Genomic DNA, 24069 nt, shown 5'->3' with positions numbered 1-24069 from the left:
GTACCACCGGAAAAGTTCTTTAATGATTTTTTAATTAACTTTAATGTCACAAAATTAATAAGACTATGGGTTTCTATACCAACATTATTTAAAGAACGTTATTCCTGGGAATGAAGAAGGAAGCAAAGAATACATTGTCAATTTCACATGAGGGGAAATTGGAGTTAGACAGAATTCAAGTCACATTAAAAAAAGCAAAAGCAGAGTTAAAGTTGCAGCCACCATCCATTAGTAATATTGAAATAAATCCTGCTGTTGGGGTGATAAAATCACTTTAGACTTAATCAGGTTTTCAGAGTTTATCCTTTGAAAATCCATGTTTAAGGAAAGGCTCCTCTCTTGATTGTTTTGTTTGTTGATCCAGGTGAAGAATCTCAAACACAAATAAATTAGATAGGTTGGTGGATACTTAAAATCGCTCTTCATGTCTGAGAAACTTTTTGGTTTGTTGTCAAGTTGGCTAAAGAAAGGGGAGCTTAAATTAAAAAAATAAAAAAATTCATCCAAGTCAAATGATAGTTTCAGTGTAAGCAGATTCTTATGGAAGACACAGATTCAAATTGAACTCAGGTCAGTGTAATAGGTATTTCCTTCCTTATCTTGAAAATGCTTATACCTTCTTAACTTTATATTTCATTTCTTATGAAATGATTCTATTAGTTTGTGACCATGCAAAATTTGAAACCAGTATTCGTGTTTCTTCATGTAACCCATAGGCAGTGAAATCTACGCACCGGAGGCTGTCAAAGGTGTATCACTAGAACCTGGAAAGAGAGACAGAGAGTGGCTAGCTGATGCTCTCAGAATCGAAGTCTCGACCTCAATGAGAACCCAGTTACCCTGCAGCTGTTGACTGGAGTTCTTAGGCTAGAGGTGTCAAGCCATTCTCATTTGAGCAGTTGAATTTTCCAGGGATGATTTATTTTGGTGAGTTCACCTTCACCAAGCTTAAGAGAAACGCAGGAAATTACACAGTTTGACAGAAAGACCTGTGCTGTCACTTAACTTACGAGATGTCTGAGAAATGAACTGATGAAGTGTATGCACGCGGTGCCTTTGATGGATTGCACGCGATAGAAGGCCAATATTACTTATAGGTAGAAACACTCAAGTATGTAAGAATGGCTTTGTTACTAGTTTGTCTTCTAGGTCATCATTGCATTTCTTTAAGAATTGTGCTGGATTCAGTTAATTGGAATAGTGTTACATTTGTCATTGAACTTTTCTCCCTAGAATACTTTGTTTAGTCTTGGCAAGAACAGAATTAGAGCTGCAAGGTAAAAACATAAAACATATTGATTAGTTCTCAGCAGGCAGGGTTAAAGTTTAAAAATCCCCATGTATTTTCTTTTTCTGTCAGGTTACTTTAGGGCTGTGTTTTGGAAACTATTTTCAACTAGAATGCAGAGCAAGAAGTCCATTGCACATCATAACCCAGTGCCATTAAGACGTATCTCAAAGAGATACTTAGTGAAACAAACATTTTATAAAATAATTCGAACCAAAATTAGACATAGCTATAATTATACCCAACACAGTCTAATTTTGAAAATTCTAGTCTACTCCATTGGAGAAGGAAATGGCAACCCACTCCAGTACTCTTGCCTGGAAAATCCCATGGATGGAGGAGCCTGGTAGGCTGCAGTCCATGGGATCGCAAAGAGTTGGGCATGACTGAGAGACTTCACTTTCACTTTTCATTTTCATGCGTTAGAGAAGGAAATGGCATCCCACTCCAGTATTCTTGCCTGGAGAATCCCAGGGACAGAGGAGCCTGGTGGGCTGCTGTCTATGGGATCACACAGAGCAACTTAGCTGCAGTCTACTCCATTTTGCTGCATTGAAAGAAAAGGGCTAATCTTGACTCACTAAATTAATTTTAGGGTTGGCTAACAGATTATGAGCTGCAATTGGGGAAGAAAGGACTTAAGAGGCAAGCTAAAAAGTATTGCTCTATTCTTTTAAATTGAACAGATGGAGTAGATTGCATAATGAAAATTTGAAATAATGAGACAGCATTGTAACACTGAGGTTCACCTTATGTAAACAACTTATACAAAGACACTATGATATGAAGGCAAGTTGTAGTTCTAGACTGTCTTTAGGCTGTGATGGAGAATTTGGGGTTTTATTTTGTTACATAAATGTGATTTTGAGAATCAAAGGAACAAGATTATGGAGGAATTAAAATAAAAATATTGATTGCCAATGATAGCCAGCAGCTAATGTTTTCTTTATTTGCAAAGATCACCAGGGCAGTAGATTTATTTACTGCATGTTCATCCAAGGTCCTTCTGATATTACTACATATGTAGATCTGAAACAGGGAGCTTCTGATTCCAAAGTTTGTGGGCTTTGACTACTTCATGCTGCTTTTAGAGTGACATTGTCAGAGAAGGCCTCTGGACTGGAAACCAAATCTGCACTGAAGTTAATCCTTTGCTTTCTTTGATTAGGTTTCAAGAGACGGATGTCTGCGGAGCTGAGGTGGAGCCCCTTTGCCTATCTTGGTTCTAGGCCTTTATGGAAGAGTGTTTGAGAGGGATCTTCCATGCTTAGGGCAGGGCCCTGGGTAACTACAGTGATCCTCATTCACTGCCATCCTTTCAGGATTAGCTTGGCAAAGAGAGGGGGGGGAAAGAGAGAGCCCAGCCCATAGTATCTGTTTAGAAGATGTGTCATGACTTTGCTGAAACAGCCAACTTAAGAAGACTTAAAAAGAAATGGATGAGTGCACACGTTTTGCATACTCACTCTGGGAGTTGCAGTCATCTTCTGTGTGGGTGCACGTAAGTATCTGTCACTATGTCCAAGTATGGGGCAACCTGTGTCTATGGGAGGAGAGCCATGAAGAGTCCTTGTGTGGTAACTGCTGTAATGTATGCAAATACTGTATCTCTCATTTGTAAATGCACAGGGTTTGTGTGGAGAATGTGGAGAGTATTTGGTCCTGGTCAGTTAGGATACAGAAAGTTAAAAACACAGATATATTTTAAATAACTTTTTAACAAGTTGAAATCCTTCCATTATCTCTTTATTCTACTTTTATGGAACAGCTGTATGGGAGTTAGATACTTGTGAACGAAAATTTAAAAAGAGATAAATGAATAAATGATCTACTTCAGAACACACAGTGTTTCCTTCTGAAAGTATTGTCTTAGAATGTACCCAATCCTGGTTAAACCCTCTCATCCTCTGGAGTTTGTTGGAACCTGTGCTAGACAGCGTCTTCCCTAGAAAAGGCCACCTTGTCACCTTTTCCCCAGTTACCTTCGGCCCCTTGACCCTGGCATCCTGAGTCCTTCTCCTGGTTGGTCACTTATTAACTCTGGGAAGAGATACACGTATGTGAGAGAAGAGGAGCTGTCTAGGATATGTGGGAGAGGCTGAGGATCTCTCCGAGTTTGGGGACACATTTCCCCTCCCCTAAAAGATATGACAACTGCTTTTCTAGATTTTTCCCACGTGTTTATTTCCACTTCATTTAATTCAATCCAGTTCCAGGAAGCTGGAGACATTCTAGGCAGCAGAAAATGCCTGTGGTCTCTCTGCTTCCATCATACCTGGAATCTCTCTCCGGGGGCTAGGGTGGAACCTGTGCTCTGGACTCCTCTGTGCAGGATGGAGGCTTCTTCCCCATGATGGCCTCGTGTTGGTTTTTTCTAGGCTTCTTCTTTCTCTTCTAGACAGTTGTTTGGAGCTTGCCTTAGTATCTAGTGGCCCCAGCTTCCTTACCATCCCTCACCCCATGCGTCTTATATAGCCAACCTCTGCCCCTTCTCCAGTCCCAGGAACTGCAAAATCACTGCATCCCATGGGTGTTCTCAGCTCTTACCGTGAGTAAACAACCTAGTGTCCCTCTTTTTATATCCCATGTTGTTTTGGCCCTTATCTTTTAACATCCCATGTCTTTTATTTCTTTGAGCTCTATTTTTGTCTCTCCCCCTTCTCCCTAATTCTCATTTTATTTACCATGACTCATTAATAAGGACCTTGCTAGACTCAACCCTCACAGCTGTGTCTTCCTCATTGAAATTTTTTCTTTGCAAAGTGAAGCCACTCTCCTGGCTTCAGCTACTGTTTCTGAGGCAACAATGTATATAATTCATTGGAAGGAAAAAAAAATTTTTTCATGAGAGTTAGTTTAAGTGATATAATAATGATTAGAGACTATTAAAAAAAGAAAAGGTGTATTAAGTCCTATGGTAAACATATATAGTCTTACAATATAAACAACATTATCAATTAGATTAATGTCAGTAGGAAATTGACAGTATTCTAGCCATTAAATATTAATATGTAGGTGAATGTACTTAGAGGACTTCCCAAGTGATGCTAATGGTAAAGAATCTGTTTGCCAATGCAGGAGACACAAGAGATGTGGATTCAGTCTCTGGGCCAGGAAGATCCCCTGGAGAAGGGAATGAACTCACTCTAGTATTCTTGCTTGTACAATCCCATGGACAGAGGAGCCTGGCAGGCTACAGTCCATAGGCTCACAGAGTCCCTGCAACTGGGTGACTGAGACCCAGAGTATACTTAGAAACTGTAGAGAAACAGAGATCTAATCTTTTATCACACACACTAGAATTCTGACTCTAATACCACTTCTGATTACCAGCTATGATTCTGACACCTGATTTTGATGTGTGAATTTTTCCCCCACACCATCAAGAAATTTTCCAACTCCAGCTTGGAGTCCAACAGTTCAGTGCAATTCTGACCTCATCTAACTGCAGATGGTGTTGGATGCCATAAGACTGCCTTCTCCCCCTGTCAGACTCTGGTTGTGAACCCAGTATTCTCCTATCCTTCTGACCAGCTGGCTATAGATTAGAAGTTTCATGGACCTTCTCCTTAGGTTTGATGAGTTTCCCAGAGTGGTCACAGAACTCAGAGGAACAGTTTACTTACTTGATTACCAGTTTATGACAAAAGGATGTTACTGAAGAACAGCCAGATGGAAGAGGTGCAGAAGGTGAGGTATGGGGGAGGGACTCTGAGCTTCCCTGTCCTCTGGAGCATGCGATTCTTCCCACATGTCTTCCCGTTTACAAACCAGAAAGCTGTCTGAACCCCATCATGACATAGGTATGACTGATTAAACTATTGACTATAGGTTAGCTCCTCCTCCCTCTCTGGAGGTCAGGGGGATGGGACTGAAAGTTCCAATCTTCTAAACCCTTGGCTGGTTCTCCTATCAACCAGCTCTCAGCCTTAGGTATTTTCCAAAAGTCACTTTATTAACAAAACAAAAGACATCTTTATTTCTCTCATCACAAAAAATTCCAAGGATTTCAAACGCTCTGTGGAGGAAAAAATATCAAGTGTTAGTCACTCAGTCACTTAGTCGCTTTGCAATCCCATGACCTGTAGCCTGCGATGCTCCTCTGTCTATGAGAATAAAGATCAAATATATATTTCTTATTATAAGTCACAATATTGCACATAAAACACGTGTGCATAGGTATACATGCAGGTGTTCTCAGATGCTCGTCTTATCTCATCCTCAATGTCACCCTGTGAGATCAGCATTTTGTTGATCTCCCTTAAATTAGCTGGATCAGCTAAATCAACTAGATTAGCTGGGTCAAAACTGAGGAGATCGCTGATAAGGGAAATGAACTCCCCAAGGCCCCACAACAAGCTAGTGGCAGTGCTGGGGCAAGAATCAGTCTAATCCCTTAAACCGCCACATTCATTGTTTCCTTTGTTTTCCCCGTAGACAGATACTTGTAGACAGATAGGATAGGGGGGCCTCCCAGAGGAAAAGAATCAGACATGGCTTTTTTGACATGAGAAGCCAGTTTAGACCTAAGCCATTTTGTGATGTAAGCCTGGCTACAATGCTTGTCTTTGCAGAATAGGTCTCCATAGAAAATGATTTTAAGGGAACAAGAGAACTAAAGTTTTTTTTAAAGGAACCTCTGAGATCAAGCCGGGAGATTGGGATTGACATATATGCCCTGCTGTGTGTGCTGCTGGGAAGCACTGGGACCTCAGCTCAGAGCTCTGTGATGACCTCGGGGCTGGATGGAGCGGGGGTGGAAGGAAGGTCCAAGAGGGAGGGGAATATGTATGCATATGGCTACTTCAATTTACTTCATTGTATAGTGCGAACTAACACAACATTGTAAAAGGATTATATTCCAATTAAAAAAATTAAAAAACAAACAGCTGTATCGAGGCCAGAAATATGACTTGACTGTCTTGGAGACAATATATCAGTTGTAAAGACTCCCAGTTCAATTCTGAAGGTAAAGATCAGTCTGAAGCACATTCTTGAGCTGTTTTGTAGGATCCAAACACCCACCGAGGACTCACTCACCAACCACCAGGCTGACTGGAATCTAAGAAAAGATGATGACCCTCCTAACTTCAGCCAACTAGAGCCTGGAGTCTGCCAACCTTGGCCCCAAGTCTATGCTGAATTCTTCTTTGCTCAAGGCCCTTCATGAATACCAATTCACCCTTAGAGTAAACCTTCCCCCATTTTGCAATATCCTCAGTGTTCTAACTTGTTGCAAGTTAAAAAAAAAAAATCCTTCCTTCTGCACTTTGGGTTGATTATATCTTCTGGCTCAAGATATACACACCAAGAGGCAAACCCAGTTTTTAGGTAATATTAAGGATCAGAAATTTAACTGAGGCATCATAAGAGAGGCTATTGGTGTCACCAGTCCCGGTTTAAGCTCCCAGAACAACAATCATCCACGTAAGGATTTCTCCCAAATGGTATGTGTCAGGTAGACTGGAATCTTGATGTAGTAGTAAATGTGGGGAAGGGGAGGAGTTATCTAGCCCTCTGTCTATTAAATCTATTTATTTTTTGTTGTTCTTGCAATAGAATTCCATCCATCAGCTTAAGTAGGGCTATTTAATAGCCCTATTAAATCTCTGTCTTATAATAGGATTGTGTCCCTGGGCTGTGACCTTCACAAGTGTTTTTCAGCTGTTTTCTTTCCTCCTTTACTTGGGACAGGCAGGTTAAAGGGGGTTAGAGATGGGGTTTTACTGTCCCCCAGAAAGGCTAGGCTCTAGTAAATTGTTTCCATTGAAGACGGGTTTGGTTAAGAGAACAGAATGCTCTGGATGTATTTCAAAGTAGGTGCATTTTTCCTTCTCCTATAACAAGCAGCACAGGATATTTTACTTCCTCATTATTCCCTCAGAGAACCCGGTTGGGCTTCTGGAGAAAAGTCAGAAAAATGTGAGGACCCTCCTAATACTGAAACCTCCTCCACACCCTCCCTCCCACTCCGTGTTTATCTCACAAGCCTGTCCAGTAATTTGGCAAACACAGCTGGAGTGATCATACCAGGACTGGCTGCCTGAGTGGACTTCTACTCCAGGTAAGCCTGTCTCTCTAATTTTGGGGGTAGTGATGTGTGCTGACTTCAGTTTTATGACATCTAAAAAAGTTGCTGCTTTTCAGTTGTTGTTGTTGTTTTTTGGTTGAGAAAATGAGAGGACTTCGAAGCTCTTGTTACGTCAAACTGGAAACACAATGGGAGATTCTTATTTAAATTTTAATTCTAATAAGATCAAAGCAGTATACTTTTTAAATCTCTAGGTGACTCATTCCAGTTTTAACTTTTCTTTTAGAGCTTCCTTTATAAATTCTTATGGAATGATTGCAATCTCTTTGTGAAAAAAAATGGATAAACGCAAACCTCCATTAAATAGAGTTGGGAGAAGAAGGGGAAGTTCTTATGTCCCGTGACAAGAGCAGAGCAAGCAGGAAGAAGACCACTCTTCTTTCCTGGCAAGGAATTTTTGTGGCAAGAACTCAGCCAAGGAAAAACCAGGGACTTTTTGTTTACCCTAGTTCTCTCAACTTCCTTTTTCTCTCTATAAAAGCATTCTCTTTCTCTTGCCTTGCTCCCCATGGTGGCAGATCCCGAATTGCAATTCTCTGCTGATCCTGAATAAACCCATCTTTGCTGGAGAAGTATCCCATAGTCTGTTTTGGGTCAACACCCTTGTGAAGTACTGAAGTACATGTATTTCTACCCACCTGGGAAGGGAAAACCCCAAGATCGGCAAGCAGAGGGAGCTGGTATTTGCTACAGACTTAAGAGTACCTAGTAAACACAACCTCTTGGCTGCTTTGGCAGTCACAGAATAAAGTTACGATAGTACTGAAGTTAAAAAAAATTAATACATACTCTTCTGCAAACTGAATAATAAAAACACCATCCAAAGCGAAATCTAAAATTAAAATAAATAATCATAAGCACTAATTCTGTAAACATAAAGTTTTCCTTAATTCACAACTAAATTTGCCTTCTAATTCCATACCAAAATTTCTAAGCTTTTTTCTATTTTACCTTATTTTCCCCCTCTTCTCTCTCCCTCTATCACCTTCTTATTCTCCCTCTCATTCTTTATACTCACCCTCTACGACTTGTGTGGTTTGCAGTCTCTAAGATGGTCCAGAGTAATCTGTGCCTCATATATGCCCTTGGGTAAGTAAGCCCCTCCCAACAAGTGTGCTGACTGGGTGTTTGTTTTTTTTTTTTTTTTACATTTCTTTTTAATTAGAGGATAATTGCTTTGCAATATTGTGATGGTTTTTGCCATCTATCAACATGAATTGACCATAGGTATACATGTGTCCCCTCCTTCTTGAATCCCCTTCCCATCTCCTACCCCATCCCACCCCCCTAGCTTGTCACAGAGCACCAGCTTTGGGGTCCCTGCACCGTACTTTTAATGAATATAATACAACACAATTGACGGGCTGTCACTTTGTAGATGACATTACTAAAGACTGTGGCTTCTATCTTGGATGGTGGGTTCTCGTGTGACCTGGGTTTGAGGGAAGCTGGATGCCAGCATGTGAGTTTCCTTTTAGTGCGACCAGGGGCCTTCATCGCAAGGAACGCTTTGGGCCACAGCCAGTGTGGACCCGAGGCCTGCCTGGAGCCACGTGAGCCGAGAACTTAGAGCTGACTCTTTTCCCAGTCCAGCTTTGGTGATCGTGGGACAGAGGCACCCAGCCAAGCTGCCCTAGGTCTCCTGACCCACAGAAAATGTGAGATCATACAAGCTTGCTCTTAGAAGCCATTACTTTCGGGGGGTGATATGTCATATAGACAATGAATATTCCTCTTTGTCCCGAGTCTTCACCATTTTGAGGCAACGAAAGTGAACAAAATATGAAATTCAAATATTCACAAGGTGATAGTAATAATAATTCACAATTGAAAAGCCGTTTATTCTTCAAGTGATTTGCATAAACTGCTAGGTGTTGAAGTTCTAGGATGTATGAATTCCAGAAATTCATATGCTTAAGTTCTAACCCTCTGCCCCTCGGCATGTGACTTTATTTGGAAATATGATCATTTCAGATGTAATCAGTTAAGATGATGTCATACTGGAGTAGAATGGGCACTAAAGCCATTGACTGGTGGCCTTGTAAAAAAAGTAAAAGTTTGGGGGACTCAGACGTGCCCACAGAGAGAATACTGGGTGACGACACACAGGGAGGAGACAGCTAAATACAAGGAAAGAGGCAGGAACAAATCTGTCCCTCACAGCCCTCAGGGGGAGCCAATTCGGCTAACCCCTTCCTCTGAGACTTCTATCCCCCAGAAATGCAAGACAATACATTTCTGGTGTTTAAATCACCTAGGGTATGGTACTTTGTTATGACAACCCTAGCAGATGGAAACGTACATGCATTTTCTTATTTGATCCTCACCGAGCCCTGTAAGAAGGGAAGGTCATTTGTTATGTAAGATCTGTTTACATCTATGTCTGCAATGTAAAAATCACAGGGCTTTCTTAAAGCTAGCTTTTGCCATTTATTTTGAAAGTACTAAGTTCCAGGAGCCACGTGGCTCCCTGTGTTCTGTCTGTCTATAAATAACAGGGCTCACTCTGCTTTTCAGCAGCCGCTGGACTTCAGCATGACTGTGTCTCAGATACTGAGCTCTGTGGCCGTTTTGTTTCTCTGCGTCTCCAGAGCCAGCTCCCTGGATACCTTTATTGCAGCTGTTTATGAGCACGCAGTTATACTGCCTAATGCCACCCCCGTGCCCGTGTCTCCTGAAGAGGCCTTGGCAGTAATGAACCGGAATTTGGATCTTCTGGAGGGAGCCGTGACGTCAGCATCAAAGCAGGTACCATTTCTCAAGTGTGCTCCTGACTGCCATGTAGAGAAAGGGTGGCGTCCCCGTAGATAGAATCGCTGTCAGGGTCAGTTACACTTTGGAATGACAGATGTCTCAGGGTAGCCAAGACCTTGTTTTGCAATCAGAGTCCTCCCCGCTCCTAGTTTTTAGGGCAAGGACACTATTACATGCTTCCCTAACAGTGAGAGCAACATTTAGAAAACACAACTTGGGTATTATTGACAACAAATCTTAGAGGAACTTGCTGTGAATTCAACTGTTTTGTTGATTTTGTTGCTCTTTTCTGTTGGAGGGTTGGAGGATGAATGGGTCAGGTGGAGGGTTGGAGGATGAATGGGTCAGGCATCAGTAGCTATTCTTAGAGTAATAGTGTACTTTTGTGATCTTCAGAGTTTGTAGGTTATTATGTTAGTTTGTAACACCAGAACTAACTTAAGTTGCAAATTACTTACCAGTGTGTATTATATACTTCATACTAAATTACAAAAGTACGTATGTTAGTGCTTAGTAACTTCTTGAATTGAATGAAGGGTTAAGTCTGCTTGTGTGGCTTGAATGAATGTGGTTGAAATAAGCTATGTGTAGAGCAGGTAAAGACAAGGGATATATAAAGTCTGATGAGAGTCATGAATGTATACATATAGCATGTATTTATCAACATACATTCTTGTACATACAAAGATTTAAAAGGTTATTAAGAGTTCCGAGGTTTTTTTTCACCTTTAGTTCAACTGCTTCCTTAAAGGCCACACACACACAGCAGCTTTCAGGGTGACTCTTCCACCAGAGTTGCCCAGGTGAGCTCAGGTTGGACCTCTAGGCCTGGCACCCTTCAGATAACCATGTCAGAGCTCCTTTCTGAGAAGTGGGGATTGCATTTGTAGGGTATGAGGTGGGGAAGGCTGGAGCAGAAGAGTGAGTGATAAGTATCCTGACATACTCAGGCAAGATAACTGGCCAAAGGTCAGGGAGGGTGTTTCTTCAGGGAAGAGTTAGGTTTATAGTTAACAACCGCAGCAAGTAGCAAGCCTGTGAGTAGCCTGGAAAACTATTAGCAGCTATGAAACAATGAAAAAGTGACATAGAAATGATAACTGTGGGATTAGGAAATGAAAGTGGTTGGGCAAAGAAAATAAATTATAAATATATAAAAAACAGAAGAATAAGATAGGGAAAAAAAGAAAATTTTGTTTCTCAGCCACTCAGGTCCTCTTGGAGGTCGCCTCTTTGATCGCTCACTTATTTGAAAAATATATTGATTCTGCTTCATTTGTAACAGGGTGCACATATCATTGTGACCCCAGAAGATGGCATTTACGGTTTTAACTTCACCAGGGAATCTATCTACCCATACTTGGAGGATATCCCAGACCCTCAAGTGAACTGGATCCCTTGTGATAATCCTGACAGGTAAAGAAATGCATTATGGAGAATTTAACCATGAACATTAACCTTATCTGAGAAAACTTTGTAGATCATTGTATAAGCTTCACTATCAGCTGTAAGTTTCATGATAGTTTTAAAATTTTTCATCTCCTACAAATATGTGTATTAGGAACGTGAATGTGAAGTTAGTGCTATAAGATGGCATCAGAATCGAATTCCAATGTGAATTTCCACTGAGGGAAAGAATATGGAGAGATGATAGTGTAACTTACTTAGGGTCACAGGGTTTTTGGTTAGAGGAAGAACCATATCCAGACTCTACTCTTCTGACTCCTTACTGGTGAGCAGAAAATTGCTTTCCTGTGTAGGTCTGTACTTTTAAAACGGTGTGAGAAAATAGTGAAACAGAGTCACATGTCAGTTTAATATATTAAAATTTTCCCTTTCTCATCAATAAGATAGTTGGATGACACGGAAGTATATGAAATTCTTAAAGCTTAAGATGAGGACCTAGGAGGTGGATAGAGCAGAATTGTGTCAGTAGTTATTTTCTGTTTTTAATTTATATGGCTCTGCTGGAGCTTAGTTGCTGCATGTGGGGTAAAGTTCCCTGACCAGGGATTGGACCTGGGCCCCTTGCATTGGGACCCTGGAGTCTTAGCCACTGGACCACCAGGGAAGTCCCATATAAGTGGTTTAAGTCAAATCTAGAATAAGAAATATGAAGTCTGATAAAACTACACTATTACTTATAAGGAAAACATATGAACTATACATTTAAGAGAATCATGTCAGTTGACTCACATTTCCAAATGCACCATTGCTAAAATTGTAGGAATTCCTTTTTTGGAAAAGCTCTCAAAACCACACAAACTAACAACTGTGTCTGCATATAGGGACACCTTGATTTTTGACAAAGTTCACTATTATTTACCTTAATATTAACAAACTATTTTAATTTCATTTCATTGCAGCATAATTATTTCTTATTTAACCATGTCCTATGCTCAAGGTTCAGTTCTAAATGACAAGCCTTCCGTTCTTACTTCCATTAGGAATTGCCTTTCTTTCTTTCTGAATGACCTTTCCCTAGAACCAAATTTCCTAGGGCCTATCTGAGAATTCCCACCAGGGTGTTGCATTTGTTCCACTTCAGGAAGTTTGGTAGTCTTTCTTTTTTTTCCATCAACCAATAACATCTCTGTCCTTGCTTTTACTTAACACAGTTTTTTAATACCTATTATGTCCAAGCACAGTTCCAGACAATGGAGTGAACAAAAAGAACTAAAAAACTTTGTCCTTTGGAGCTTATATTTAAGTGTGAAAACAGCCAATTGAAATTTTAAAAAAAGATATTTGTTTAGTTATCTATCACCTGTCAACCTATCTACAGTATGGAGTAGAAATAAATATTATAGGAAAAAATAAAACAGGAGAGGTGAATATGGTGGAAAGTATGAGGTTTAAATTTTTATGTTATCAGAGGGCTTCATGGTGGTATCTAAGCAAGACTTAAAGGAAGTGAGGGAGGAAGTCATATGGGTATCTGAGAAAAGAACCTTCCAGGCCAAGGGAATTCTAAACACCAAGGTTCCGTGGTCAGAGTGCATGTCTGGCATATTAGGAACAGCAACAAAATTAGTGTGGATGAAATGATGTGAAGAAGTGGGAAAAAAGTAGGAGATGGAGGCAGAAAGGCAAACAGCTTGGAGGGCCCCGATAGTATAAGGGTCCATGGGCCATACTAATGACTTTGGTACTTAGGTGAAAAAGCAGCCACTGGTGAGTTTTGCGCAGAGAAGTGACATGCTCTGGCTTCAGTTTTGTAAGGATCATTCCTGTGTCCTCATGAAGACAAGAGTCCAGAAAGATCAGTAAAAATGCAGGAGATAGTTTAAAAGCTATGATGGTAACCTAGGCAAAGAGATGCTGGTGTTGGGATGAAGACGGTAGAAGTCTGAAGAGGATTTTGAAGGGCACCAGCCCTGCTTTCCCCCGTATCTCCCACCCTGTGCATGTGGACAGCTCTGCGTAGAATGCCTTTCCCCAGAAGCCCACGTGTCTAGCATGGTGTTTCCTGTAGTGGTGCATGCCTGTGCGCGCATCAGTTGTGTTTGACTCTGTGCAACCCTATGGACTATAGTCTGCCCAGCTGCTCTGTCCTTGGGATTCTCCAGGCAAGAATACTGGAGTGGGTTACCATGCCCTCCTCCAGGGGATCTTCCCAACCCAGGGATCAAACCTGTGTCTTCTGCGGTTCCCACATTGCAGGCAGAATCTTTGCCACTGGGCCACCAGGGACACCTCCGTGTAGTGGTAGGACCCAACAAATATTTGCTGAATGTTTCATGTGCACTTCTTAAAAGTTAGGAAAAGTTGTCTTCCATTACCAACAGTTTTTATTATATTTTGAGACTGAATGCTTTGTCTTAGGAAATACACTTTAATTCTTCCATTTCACCTCCTTTTTCTGTTCCCAGTAGACCTAGGACAGAGCTCTGCATTTATTAAGGGCTCAGAAAATATTATGGATTAAGTGAGAAACAGATTCACGCTAACATAAACCAAATGCATTTTGAAACTCCAAATCAAAACTTGTGGTCTAACAAAGAATTTGGGAGCCTTTCTGGGTATAGCAAAGAGTTTGAACAATTAGTTTAGATGGAAATAGATTAGAATATATGGTACACTTTCAAAATTAATATAGACAAAGGAAAATATGCAATAAGGGCTGTTTTAGAAATCCAGAACAGTAGGGTTCTACTTCATGTGCCTATTCTACCACTTAGAGTCTTTGAAAAGATTTGAGATAAATATGCTTCAAATGGCTTAATGTCTCATATTTATATCTGTGCATTTCAGATATTAATTTAAGCAAATGAAGGGAAATGTTATTAAATGGTCACTTATATAGATGCATTAAAATAATAATTTTTAAAAGATGTTTCCTATCCTTGTTGGTTTTTTCAAGGATATGTTTTGTGGGTCATTGCTATGGTTTTGATTATATTGCCAGCAGATGGCACCAAATTTTCATTCTTCCAATAGTTATCACAGCTTTCTCAGATATTCTTCAATTACCTTCTATTAGCCATTTATTATTTCAGTGTTATGCCAGTAAAGAATAAATATGGCTATATGTTATATACTCTGAGGTCTTACTGTTCAAAATTGTGTTTTAATTGCTTTACTGGGACAACTACTGGTAACATGATAAGAAATAAAGAAATCAAGCATTAACAAATATTTCAGTATTTCTGTTTTTCCATACAGGCTGGCACTGCTCTAGTCCTACCCTTATTTCTTCTAAACCGAACTATGATAACAGCTTTCTAATGATTCCCCACATTTATACTCTGATATTCTAGTACATTCTATGTTCTGATGCCCTATTAACCTTGAAGAAAATTCATATCATGTGACTTCTGTTCTCAAAACATCTAATGGTACCTCTTTGTCTATTACATTTGGAAAATATTTCTTAACCTCTTGTGCAGAGCTCTTCTCCTATGACCCAAAATGCATCTTTAAAATTCCCTTTTTTTCCCCTAAAGTTGCTATTGCTCCAGAGAGAGTGGCTAATTTCCTGAACAAGATTTCCCTTTCTACTGCCAAGGCTTTTTTCCCACTTAAAAAAAAAAAGTGAGGTAAAATACACATTACATAAGATTTAGAATCTTAGCCACCCTTAAATGTAGTCAGTGGTATTAAGTACATATACCTTGTTGTGCAGCCATCGTATTCTCCTTCTCCAGAACATCAAGCAAAACTCAAACTCTATACCCATTAGGCAGGAACTCCTCTTGTGCAACACATACACTAAAAGTGGAACAAGACAGAGAAGATGAGCATTGTCCCCCAAGCAAGGATGGTGTGAAAATCCCTGAAACCTTTCATATTTTTGGAAATGAAAGGGGGGACTTTATAACCGATACCACAGGAACACAAGGGATCATAAGAAACTACTATGAACAATTATATGCAACAAATTGGACAGCTTGGAAGAAACGGATGAAGTCCTAGAATTAGGTAGAAAGATGGGATTCCCGGTGCCATCTTCCCAGAATCATCTTACTTCCAAGATGTTGTTCTTTCATTCAGAATGTTTTTAATGCCATTTTTCTTTCAGGCATGGGTTCAGCGAACAGGAGATATGGGTCTTTGTCCCATAATATCTATGAGATGTGATATACGTTATAAAGTGGAAGTCACTCAGTCGTGTCCGACTCTGCGACACCACAGGCTGTAGCCCGCCAGGATCCTCTGTCCATGGAATTCTCCTGGCAAGAGTTCTGGAGTGGGTAGCCATTCACTTCTCCAGGGGATCTTCCTGACCCAGGGATCAAACCCAGCTCCCCTGCATTGCAGGCAGGTTCTTTACCAGCTGTGTGACCAGGGAGGCCTAAGATGAGCATATAAATAAATATAATAATTAACAGATGATGATAAATGCTATGAAAAAAATACATAGCCAAGAATCTCATCATAGAATAGTTTTCTACAACCAAATTGCCACAAACATGTACTTCCTCTGAAGTTTCTTGTTTTAATCTTTCCCTTCTATCTATGCTATTTAGAATTGATTTTTGTGTCTACATATATATTCAAGAAACTATCATTCTGAATTTTATTAAAAGCTAAGCTTTATTTTTTTTTTTCCTCTTCCGATGAATATGTAACAGATTTGGCCGTACCCCAGTGCAACAAAGACTCAGCTGTCTGGCCAAGGACAACTCCATCTACGTTGTGGCAAATATCGGGGACAAGAAGTCATGCAATGCCAGTGACCCTCAGTGTCCCCCTGACGGTCGTTACCAATACAATACTGATGTGGTGTTTGATTCTAAGGGAAAACTGGTGGCACGCTACCATAAGGTAGAATTTATTTGCAAATAATTCAGTTACTGAATGCTTAGTAAGATAAAGTGAACAAGAAGGGAAACAATCATTATTGCTGACAATAAGCTCATTTTAGAGACAGAGTCTAAACAAAGCATAGAAACTAGTGACTATTTGTGGCAAGGTCCTAGAAAAAGTATATTTCCTGTACATTTAGGAACACAGGAGTGTGTCATTAGAAGTGTGTGGGAGTCAGTAGGAGTGACCTGCCTTGAAATAAAATGTTGCCTTTTGGACTTTGTCCTTTTTTTTTTTTTTTTAATGATGGATGGTCATTTTCCTTTTTTAAAAAAGATATTTATTTATTTATTTTTGACTGCACTGGGTCTTCGTTGCTGCGTGTGGGTTTTTTCCCAGTTACGGTGAGGGGAGGTCACTCCTGCTGCAGTGTGCCGGCTTCTCATTGCAGTGGCTTCTAGAGCACTGGATCCGCACCTGTGGGGCATGGGCTTGGTTGCCCTGTGGCATGTGGAGTCTTCCTGGACCAGGGATTGAACCAGCAGAGAAGCCCTGCATCTTGAGCTTTTAATGACATGACCTGGCAAAGGCTATAGCTAGAATGAAAAACTTACCAGACAGTCTTGTTTTCAAAGAGAAAAGGAGCAAACAAAGTTCTTTGTCTGCAGAAAATTGTTAAGTGCTCTTGGCAAATAGAAGCTATCATTTCCCTTTTATGTCTTGTATAATAATATTCAAGAAGGTGTCAATAGATAAGGACTTCCTTATACATATCTATCGAATGTGGAACCTGAACCAAAGGTTCCTATCAGCATAATCATCTCTGATTCTCTAACGTTCTTTCCCAATGGAGACAGTGGTCGTAGATGAGGTTGGCACACTTTAATAAATGTGTGCTTGAGCTTTTTTAGATGCTGTGACATCTGGACCAACTTCTTTTAAGAGATTTCCCCCCATCATCTTCTGTTTATTGCAGCAAAACCTTTTCTTGAATGAAGATCAATTCAATGCACCCAAGGAACCCGAGGTCGTGACTTTCAACACCACCTTTGGAAAGTTTGGCATTTTCACGTGCTTTGATATTCTCTTCCATGATCCTGCTGTGACTCTGGTGAGAGATTCCCGTGTGGACACCATACTCTTCCCAACAGCTTGGATGAATGTTTTGCCACATTTGTCAGCTATTGAATTCCACTCAGCTTGGGCAATGGGCATGAAAGTCAACTTCCTAGCATCCAATCTACATTACCCCTTGAAGAAAATGACAGGTAATGTGTAGCCTTTAAGATTTTGATGTAATCAAAAAGGAAAAAAATATTTTTTTCTAGCTAACATGTACTCCTTTACAAAATTTCTCCAGCTGTTAATGTTTGCATATCTAGCTGGTGACATGAAGTACAATCAACCTCAACCCAAATTATTTCATAAACTGGTTTAGTTTTATTCAACTTGAATATACACTCTCTTTCTATTTTTCAAAATTCACTACTTTTTACATGAAATTCTCTTCTTGGCTTCTTCATGTCATACTTTACTGGATTTCACTTCATCTGTCTGACTTTATCAGCATATTTTACTGAAATTAGTGAAAGATATAGCTTAGAAGAAGTTAAATGTTCATATGAGTTTAGAATAACTGTAACACCCATGCAACTCCTTTTTGTTTTCTGTTTTAAGTGTCATTTCCAACTTGTCATTTCCAGGGAGTGGCATCTATGCACCTGATTCTCCACGAGCGTTTCACTATGATATGAAGACAGAGAAGGGCAAACTCCTCCTTGCACAACTGGACTCCCACCCACACCCCAGACCAGTGGTGAATTGGACTTCCTATGCCAGTGGTGTGAAAGCCCACTCAATGGGAAACCAGGAATTTACAGGCATCATTTTTTTTGATGAATTCAGCTTCTTGGAGCTCAAAGGAATTGGAGGAAATTACACAGTTTGCCAGAAAGATCTCTGTTGTCATCTAAGTTACAAGATGTCTGAGAAAAGATCAGATGAAGTTTATGCCCTGGGGGCATTTGATGGACTACACACTGTCGAAGGGACCTATTACTTACAGGTAATGATTGTTTTGATGGCAGGGGAATTAGTGGATAAAACACAGGACACCCAGTTAAACATGAATTTCAAAAAAAAACAATGGATTACTTTTATTATGAGTATGTCCTACTTTGGTGTTTATGTGTATACTAAGAAAATTAGCTGTTTACTTAAAATTTCTCTTTAGTTGGGTATCCTAAATTTTTATTTGCTAAAACTTTTGATCTTAGATGTCAGTCCAATGTTTGCTCGTTTTGGCAGACATTTCTTGAATGCCAAACACATACCAGATATATATTCAGCACTAATGAGATGAAGACGAGTAGGCATGGACCTGCCTCTTGAGGAATTTCGTAGCAGAGAAAGATAGATGACCATAGCTTCAGCACAGGTTGGCGTGTGATTGAACAAAGAAGGTGCATTTTGCTGTAAGAATAATAAAGAGCTACATTTAGTCTAATTTGGAGATCCAGGAAAATTTCTGAAGACGTGATGCTTGAGTTTATGCTGTTTTATCCAGGAGAAAAAAAGTGGGAGGGAATTCAAGATAGGGTGAAGAGCCTGAGCAAGGGGTGGATGTGTCAAAAAGCAGGGTATACAGAAATGAACAAACAGCTGAGTCACTAAAGTGTTAGCATAGGAAGTGAGGATGGATGGAAAATGAGCATAGAGCCAGGATCACACCCTGCAGGACCTTACCTGTCATTCCTAAGACGTGGACTTTGTTCTATCATTGATGGTTTCTGCCAGAAGGTGTTCAGCAAGGGAATGATGCTGTCACAACTGTTTATGAGTAAATCATTTTGGTTGCACTGTGGATCATGAAACATAGGGCAAAATGACTAGTTGTACTATTAAAATAGTCCTGCAAGGGTTTCAATCAAGATTATGTTCATATGAATAAAATCAGGATATGGAGTCAAGAAATATTTAGAAAACTAATCTTAGTAGCTGATTTGAGATGGAACAGGAAAACAGAATAAAGGGTCTAGAATGTACCAGGTTTCTGGCAAGAATGGCTGGATGAATGGGATGCTTTGACGGATCAGGATTAGAGAGGAGGAGCAAATTGGACGGTAGTGGGGGAGATGGTAAATTCAGCTTTGGATGTGTGGGCTTTTCATTACTTTGGGGACATTCAGTTGTATCCAGTAGGCTATTGAATGTAATATGACACTTAAGGGAGATATTATATTTAGAAATACAGTTTGGAAAATCAGCAGGAAAAAAGTTGTGATAAACCCACAACAAAGAGTGAATTGCAAAAGCTGACTAATGGTAAAGAATAGTGAGCTAAAGGTGGAATCTTTTGAAGCTCCTGTGTTTGGGCAGGAAATAAACAGAAGAATAGGAACCTGCAATTATGATTGAGAAATAAAGGAGCATTTAAAGAGAACTCTTATTAAAGGTAAGGTAAGTAGAGACTCTCAGAAGGAGGAAACTGTGAAGTGTAATTATGCAATAGGTTTACCATTATTGCATGAATAATATATAATTTTGTTGGAATCTCCTGGGCTCAGAATGATAGCGTGAAAGACAGATTACAGTGGGTTGAAAAGTGAGAGGTAAGTGGGGATATTCAAAGAATGAGTGAATATTTCTTCTTCAAAAAGCATATCTGATTCAGGAAGAAGGGAAACGAGATAGGAGCTAGACAGAGACTCATGGTAATGCTGTTTCTGTTTTTCCAATAGATGAAAGAAACTTGATTATCTTTATAGGCCTAAGAGAAAGAGCAACAAAAAAGGAAAGGATGAAAATGTGGGAGGAATCAATATTCCTTCTCAGAGCTCTGAGGTGCTAGAAGAAAGGGGAAAAAATGCTATCAGGAACACAGGTAGAAAAAGTCCAATGATTGGAAATAAGTTTTTAAAATTATGTTGTAGAAGAGTATCTATTGCCACATGAATATTATCATATATTACATGGCATATTGACATATTGACATATATTGCATTATATATGTGGTACATATGTATGGTATTTTATTTCCATACTGCTTTTTAAAATTAAAAAAATGTGATATATTATTTTTTATTATTTGTGATCTACTTTTAAGTTTAAAGAAATGATCATAAAACAAGATAGCATTCTTTCAATTCTTCCTCTCTTTTCCCGCCTTCCCTCGCAGTCTTATCTGCCTCTCTGCCTGCCCCAGAGTCTTGACTCCACTTGAGGGGATCAGCGCTAGGTCTCTTCTTAGTGTTGGGAGGTTGCTTACTGCTCCAAGTAAATCCAAGACGCTCTCTGTTTTTATTGCCGGACAGTGATCCTTCAGCTAAGCCACCGGTGCCAGACAGGTTTTTAAATTTAAAATTCTAAATTTAGAAAATTTCTTCACATATATGATGACCCTTTTCTTGTTTTGTTTTTTTTTTTTCAACCGAAACTGATTGAAAACTCTGAGCATGTGGTTGATAACTTGCCAACTTTAAGCTTCATGGGGGGACAGTCTAGCTGGGCTTTTTACTAGAAGAATCCCTGAGGCAAGTGTCTTTAGAGACTTCCTTTGGGGATGATTCAGTTTCCCATATTTCAAAATTCTTCTAATTCCTTTACTGAATAAGTTTGCTTAATTTAGCAAATAAAAATACAGGGTGCCCCAGTAAATTCAAAATTCAGATAAATACAGATTAAAAACAAATATGTCCAGGTAATAGTTGGGAAATATTGATATTAAAAACTGGTTTGGGTATTTTTAGTTTACATAAACTTCAGATTTAACTGGGATTCCTGTCCTGTAATGTATTAGGAAACCCTATTCCTGAAGGAAAAACACTGTTTTAACAGAATGTAGAGAGTCAGCAGCTGACTCATTGTAAAAGTCCCTGAAGCTGGGAAAGATTGAGGGCAGAAGGAGAAGAGGGTGTCAGAGGATAAGATGGCTAGATGGCATCACCAAGTGCAACAGACCTGAACTTGGGCAAACTTCGGGAGATGGTGAAGGACAGAGAGGCCTGGCATGCTGCAGCCCATGGGGTCACAAACAGTTGGAAATGACTGGGTGACTGAACAACAAGACAGTCAAGTTGGGGAAATGCAAGGTAGAAGGGCATGGTATCACTATTCAGCATGACTCATTCAAAAACTCTCCTTACTAAGTCTTTCAGAGTCTCCATCTAAACACCCTCTCTGGAAATAAAGGTTCCATCTTTTATTGGAACTGGGGAAGGGTAGTTGCCCATCCGTGTCTGGGGACTCAGCATTGAGGCACCCTTTACAACTTCCTACCAGTTTTCCTTTCGTTAAGCACCCCAACTTACTCTCAGTTACTGAGGTACCTAGTGCTCCCAGGGATGGAATCTTTTGAGTATTCTGCAGTGTGAAAGCAAAAATGAAAGTCACCCAGTCATGTCCAATTCCTTGTGACCTCATGGGTTGTAGCCCACCAGGCTCCTCCGTCCATGGAATTATCCAGGCAAGAAAACTGGAGTGGGTAACTATTCCCTTCTCCAAGGCATCTTCCTGACCCAGGGATCCAACCCAGGTCTCCTGCACTGCAAGCAGACTCTTTACCATCTGAACCACCAGGAAGCCCATTCTGCAATGTAGACAGGTTGATTCTAGGCTTTCCCCATGCTAATTCAGGAGACTCTGTTTCGATACCTGGGCTGGGAAGATCTCCTTGAGAAGGGTATGGCAACCCGCTCCAGTATTCTTGCCTGGGAAATCCCATGGACAGAAGAGACCGGCAGGCTACAGTCCGTGGGATTGCAGAAGAGTTGGACACAACTTAGCAACAAAGCTTCCAAAGACTCCTTTGTACATATGTACCACATCATTTTAATCCAATAGTCTATTGATAGGCATGTGGGTTGCTTCCTCAGTCACCATTTTTGTGTCAACACCCAAACTTCTAAACTTGTGCTCTAGTCTATCCTCCTCCTGTTCTCCTAATCTTGTGGGTTCACATCTTCCACAATAATAATAATGCTTGTTTTAGTAGGATTGCAAGGGAACAAAATAGAAGCATGTATTCACTGTACCTTTATGTGAAAGTTGTTTGCATCCCGTCTTGACACACTTGCCCAAAAACACTTGCTCTCCAACTTCAAATGTGGAAGGAGGAAGACCAGCTAAGGGCCATTGCGTTAGTCAGGCAATAAAAGAAGGTGGCTTGGAGTAAAATTTTGAAGATGCAGTATAGATGGAGATAAGTGAAGAAGGTTCTTCCTTTTGGGGGCTTTGCATCCACATGGTGAGATGGTTCATACACTGAAATTTTCACACACATAACTTTGTAACATAGTGTAGTATAGTGTAACTATGCAGGATAAGGAAAACGCTTTCAGCCCTTGCTCAGGTGTAGGGTATGTGATTCTTCCAGTTCACAAATTGTCTCTAGATCAACTCTAGAGTTCTCTACAACCTCAAAGTTCCTTCATTGTTACAAATGGATGATAAGATAGAAATTAAACTAGTGTCTAAACTTTTTAAAGATAATTGAACACTCTTGATGACTAAAAGCATGGCTAACTTGAAAACAATAAGGTATAATTGTTCATGGCTATAGACCAAGGACCTATTATTTCTTTATGTGGTTTAATCTTTTTACAGTGAATTGCAGAAATAGATGTAAGAGATGCAGGTTTGATCCCTGGGTTAGGAAGATCCCCTGGAGGAGGGCACAGCAATCCACTCCAGTATTCTTGCTTGGAAAATCCCATGGACAGAGGAGCCTGATGGGCTTATGGTCCATAGGGTCACAAAGAGTCGGACACAACTGAAGTGACTTGCTTGGCATGTACACAGAAAACACTAGGGCCTGAAGTCTTTTTTTTTTTTTTGCTAATTGCAGTAGTTTTCAGCAAGAAAGCAGATTAGTCTAATGAGGAAGCAATATTATAGCAAACATTATAAACAAAAGGACATAGACATTTTTTGCTAGATCAAGAGAGTGTTTCAATTGGCTTTCCTAAGACTTAACTGTCTTTAAACGTATTGTCCTGTTATTTTGTTCCTAGATTTGTACTCTGCTGAAGTGTAGAACAACAGACTTAGACACTTGTGGTGACTCAGTTGAGACTGCTTCCACCAGGTTTGAAATGTTCTCCCTCAGTGGCACATTCGGAACCCAGTATGTCTTTCCTGAGGTGCTGCTGAGTGAAATTCAGCTTGCACCCGGAGAATTTCAGGTACAAATCTCTGCTTAATATTGATAAATCATTTTATGTAAGAAGAAGCATCTTTTGAGTAGAAAACCTGCCCAAGTGCTTGCAGATATCATGAAAGTCTTCATTTGGAGAGAGTAAAATTGGCCTTAGGGCTCATCGAGGACATGGGGCACATGGAACCTCTTTGGGAAACAATTTTTCCACGGACCATCAGGGAGAATGGTTTTGGGATGCTACTGAACAACAACAAAAAAGCACATGACACTTATTGTGCCTTTTATTTCTTTTATTGTTACATCATTTCCACCTCAGATCATCAGGCATTAAATCCTGGAGGTTGGGGACCCCTATTTTAGAGAATAGCTAGTGTAAAGAAGTATATCTTACTGTGGGGACTTCAGGGGGTGGGCTGGACGGTTTAAGGACTGTCAGGTAGAAAGAAGACTAGAGAAGAATTGCAGGACCAGTCCTACCAGAGGAAGCCTCCTTGTTTGGCGGGGGGGGGGGGGGTGGGGGGGGGGGTGGGG

General features: G+C 40.2%; 1 protein-coding gene and 1 pseudogene across 6 annotated transcripts in view; both read left to right on the top strand.

Annotated features, from left to right (window-relative positions):
- Positions 1 to 2487: 2487 nt before the first annotated feature.
- VNN1 (vanin 1) overlaps positions 2488 to 24069 on the top strand; it is a 45330-nt gene continuing 23748 nt past the window's right edge. For 3 of the 6 annotated variants that reach the window (XM_043888374.1, XM_043888372.1, XM_043888369.1), the window contains exons 1-8: positions 6626 to 6735; positions 7173 to 7352; positions 9897 to 10127; positions 11419 to 11549; positions 16208 to 16400; positions 17359 to 17650; positions 18086 to 18447; positions 23393 to 23563. In XM_043888374.1, the coding sequence (XP_043744309.1) occupies positions 9915 to 10127; positions 11419 to 11549; positions 16208 to 16400; positions 17359 to 17650; positions 18086 to 18447; positions 23393 to 23563 (1362 nt within the window). In that variant the 5' untranslated portion in view covers positions 6626 to 6735; positions 7173 to 7352; positions 9897 to 9914. Of the gene's footprint in view, positions 2790 to 6625; positions 6736 to 7172; positions 7353 to 9896; positions 10128 to 11418; positions 11550 to 16207; positions 16401 to 17358; positions 17651 to 18085; positions 18448 to 23392; positions 23564 to 24069 lie in introns of those variants that run through there. The other 3 variants (XM_043888371.1, XM_043888375.1, XM_043888370.1) reach the window with 3 other exon arrangements.
- LOC122684555 lies at positions 15331 to 15428 on the top strand (annotated as a pseudogene).

The sequence above is a fragment of the Cervus elaphus genome, chromosome 26, assembly GCF_910594005.1.
Source record: "Cervus elaphus chromosome 26, mCerEla1.1, whole genome shotgun sequence".
NCBI classification, from domain to species: Eukaryota; Metazoa; Chordata; class Mammalia; order Artiodactyla; family Cervidae; genus Cervus; species Cervus elaphus.
This window is presented reverse-complemented; position numbering and strand designations above follow the sequence as displayed.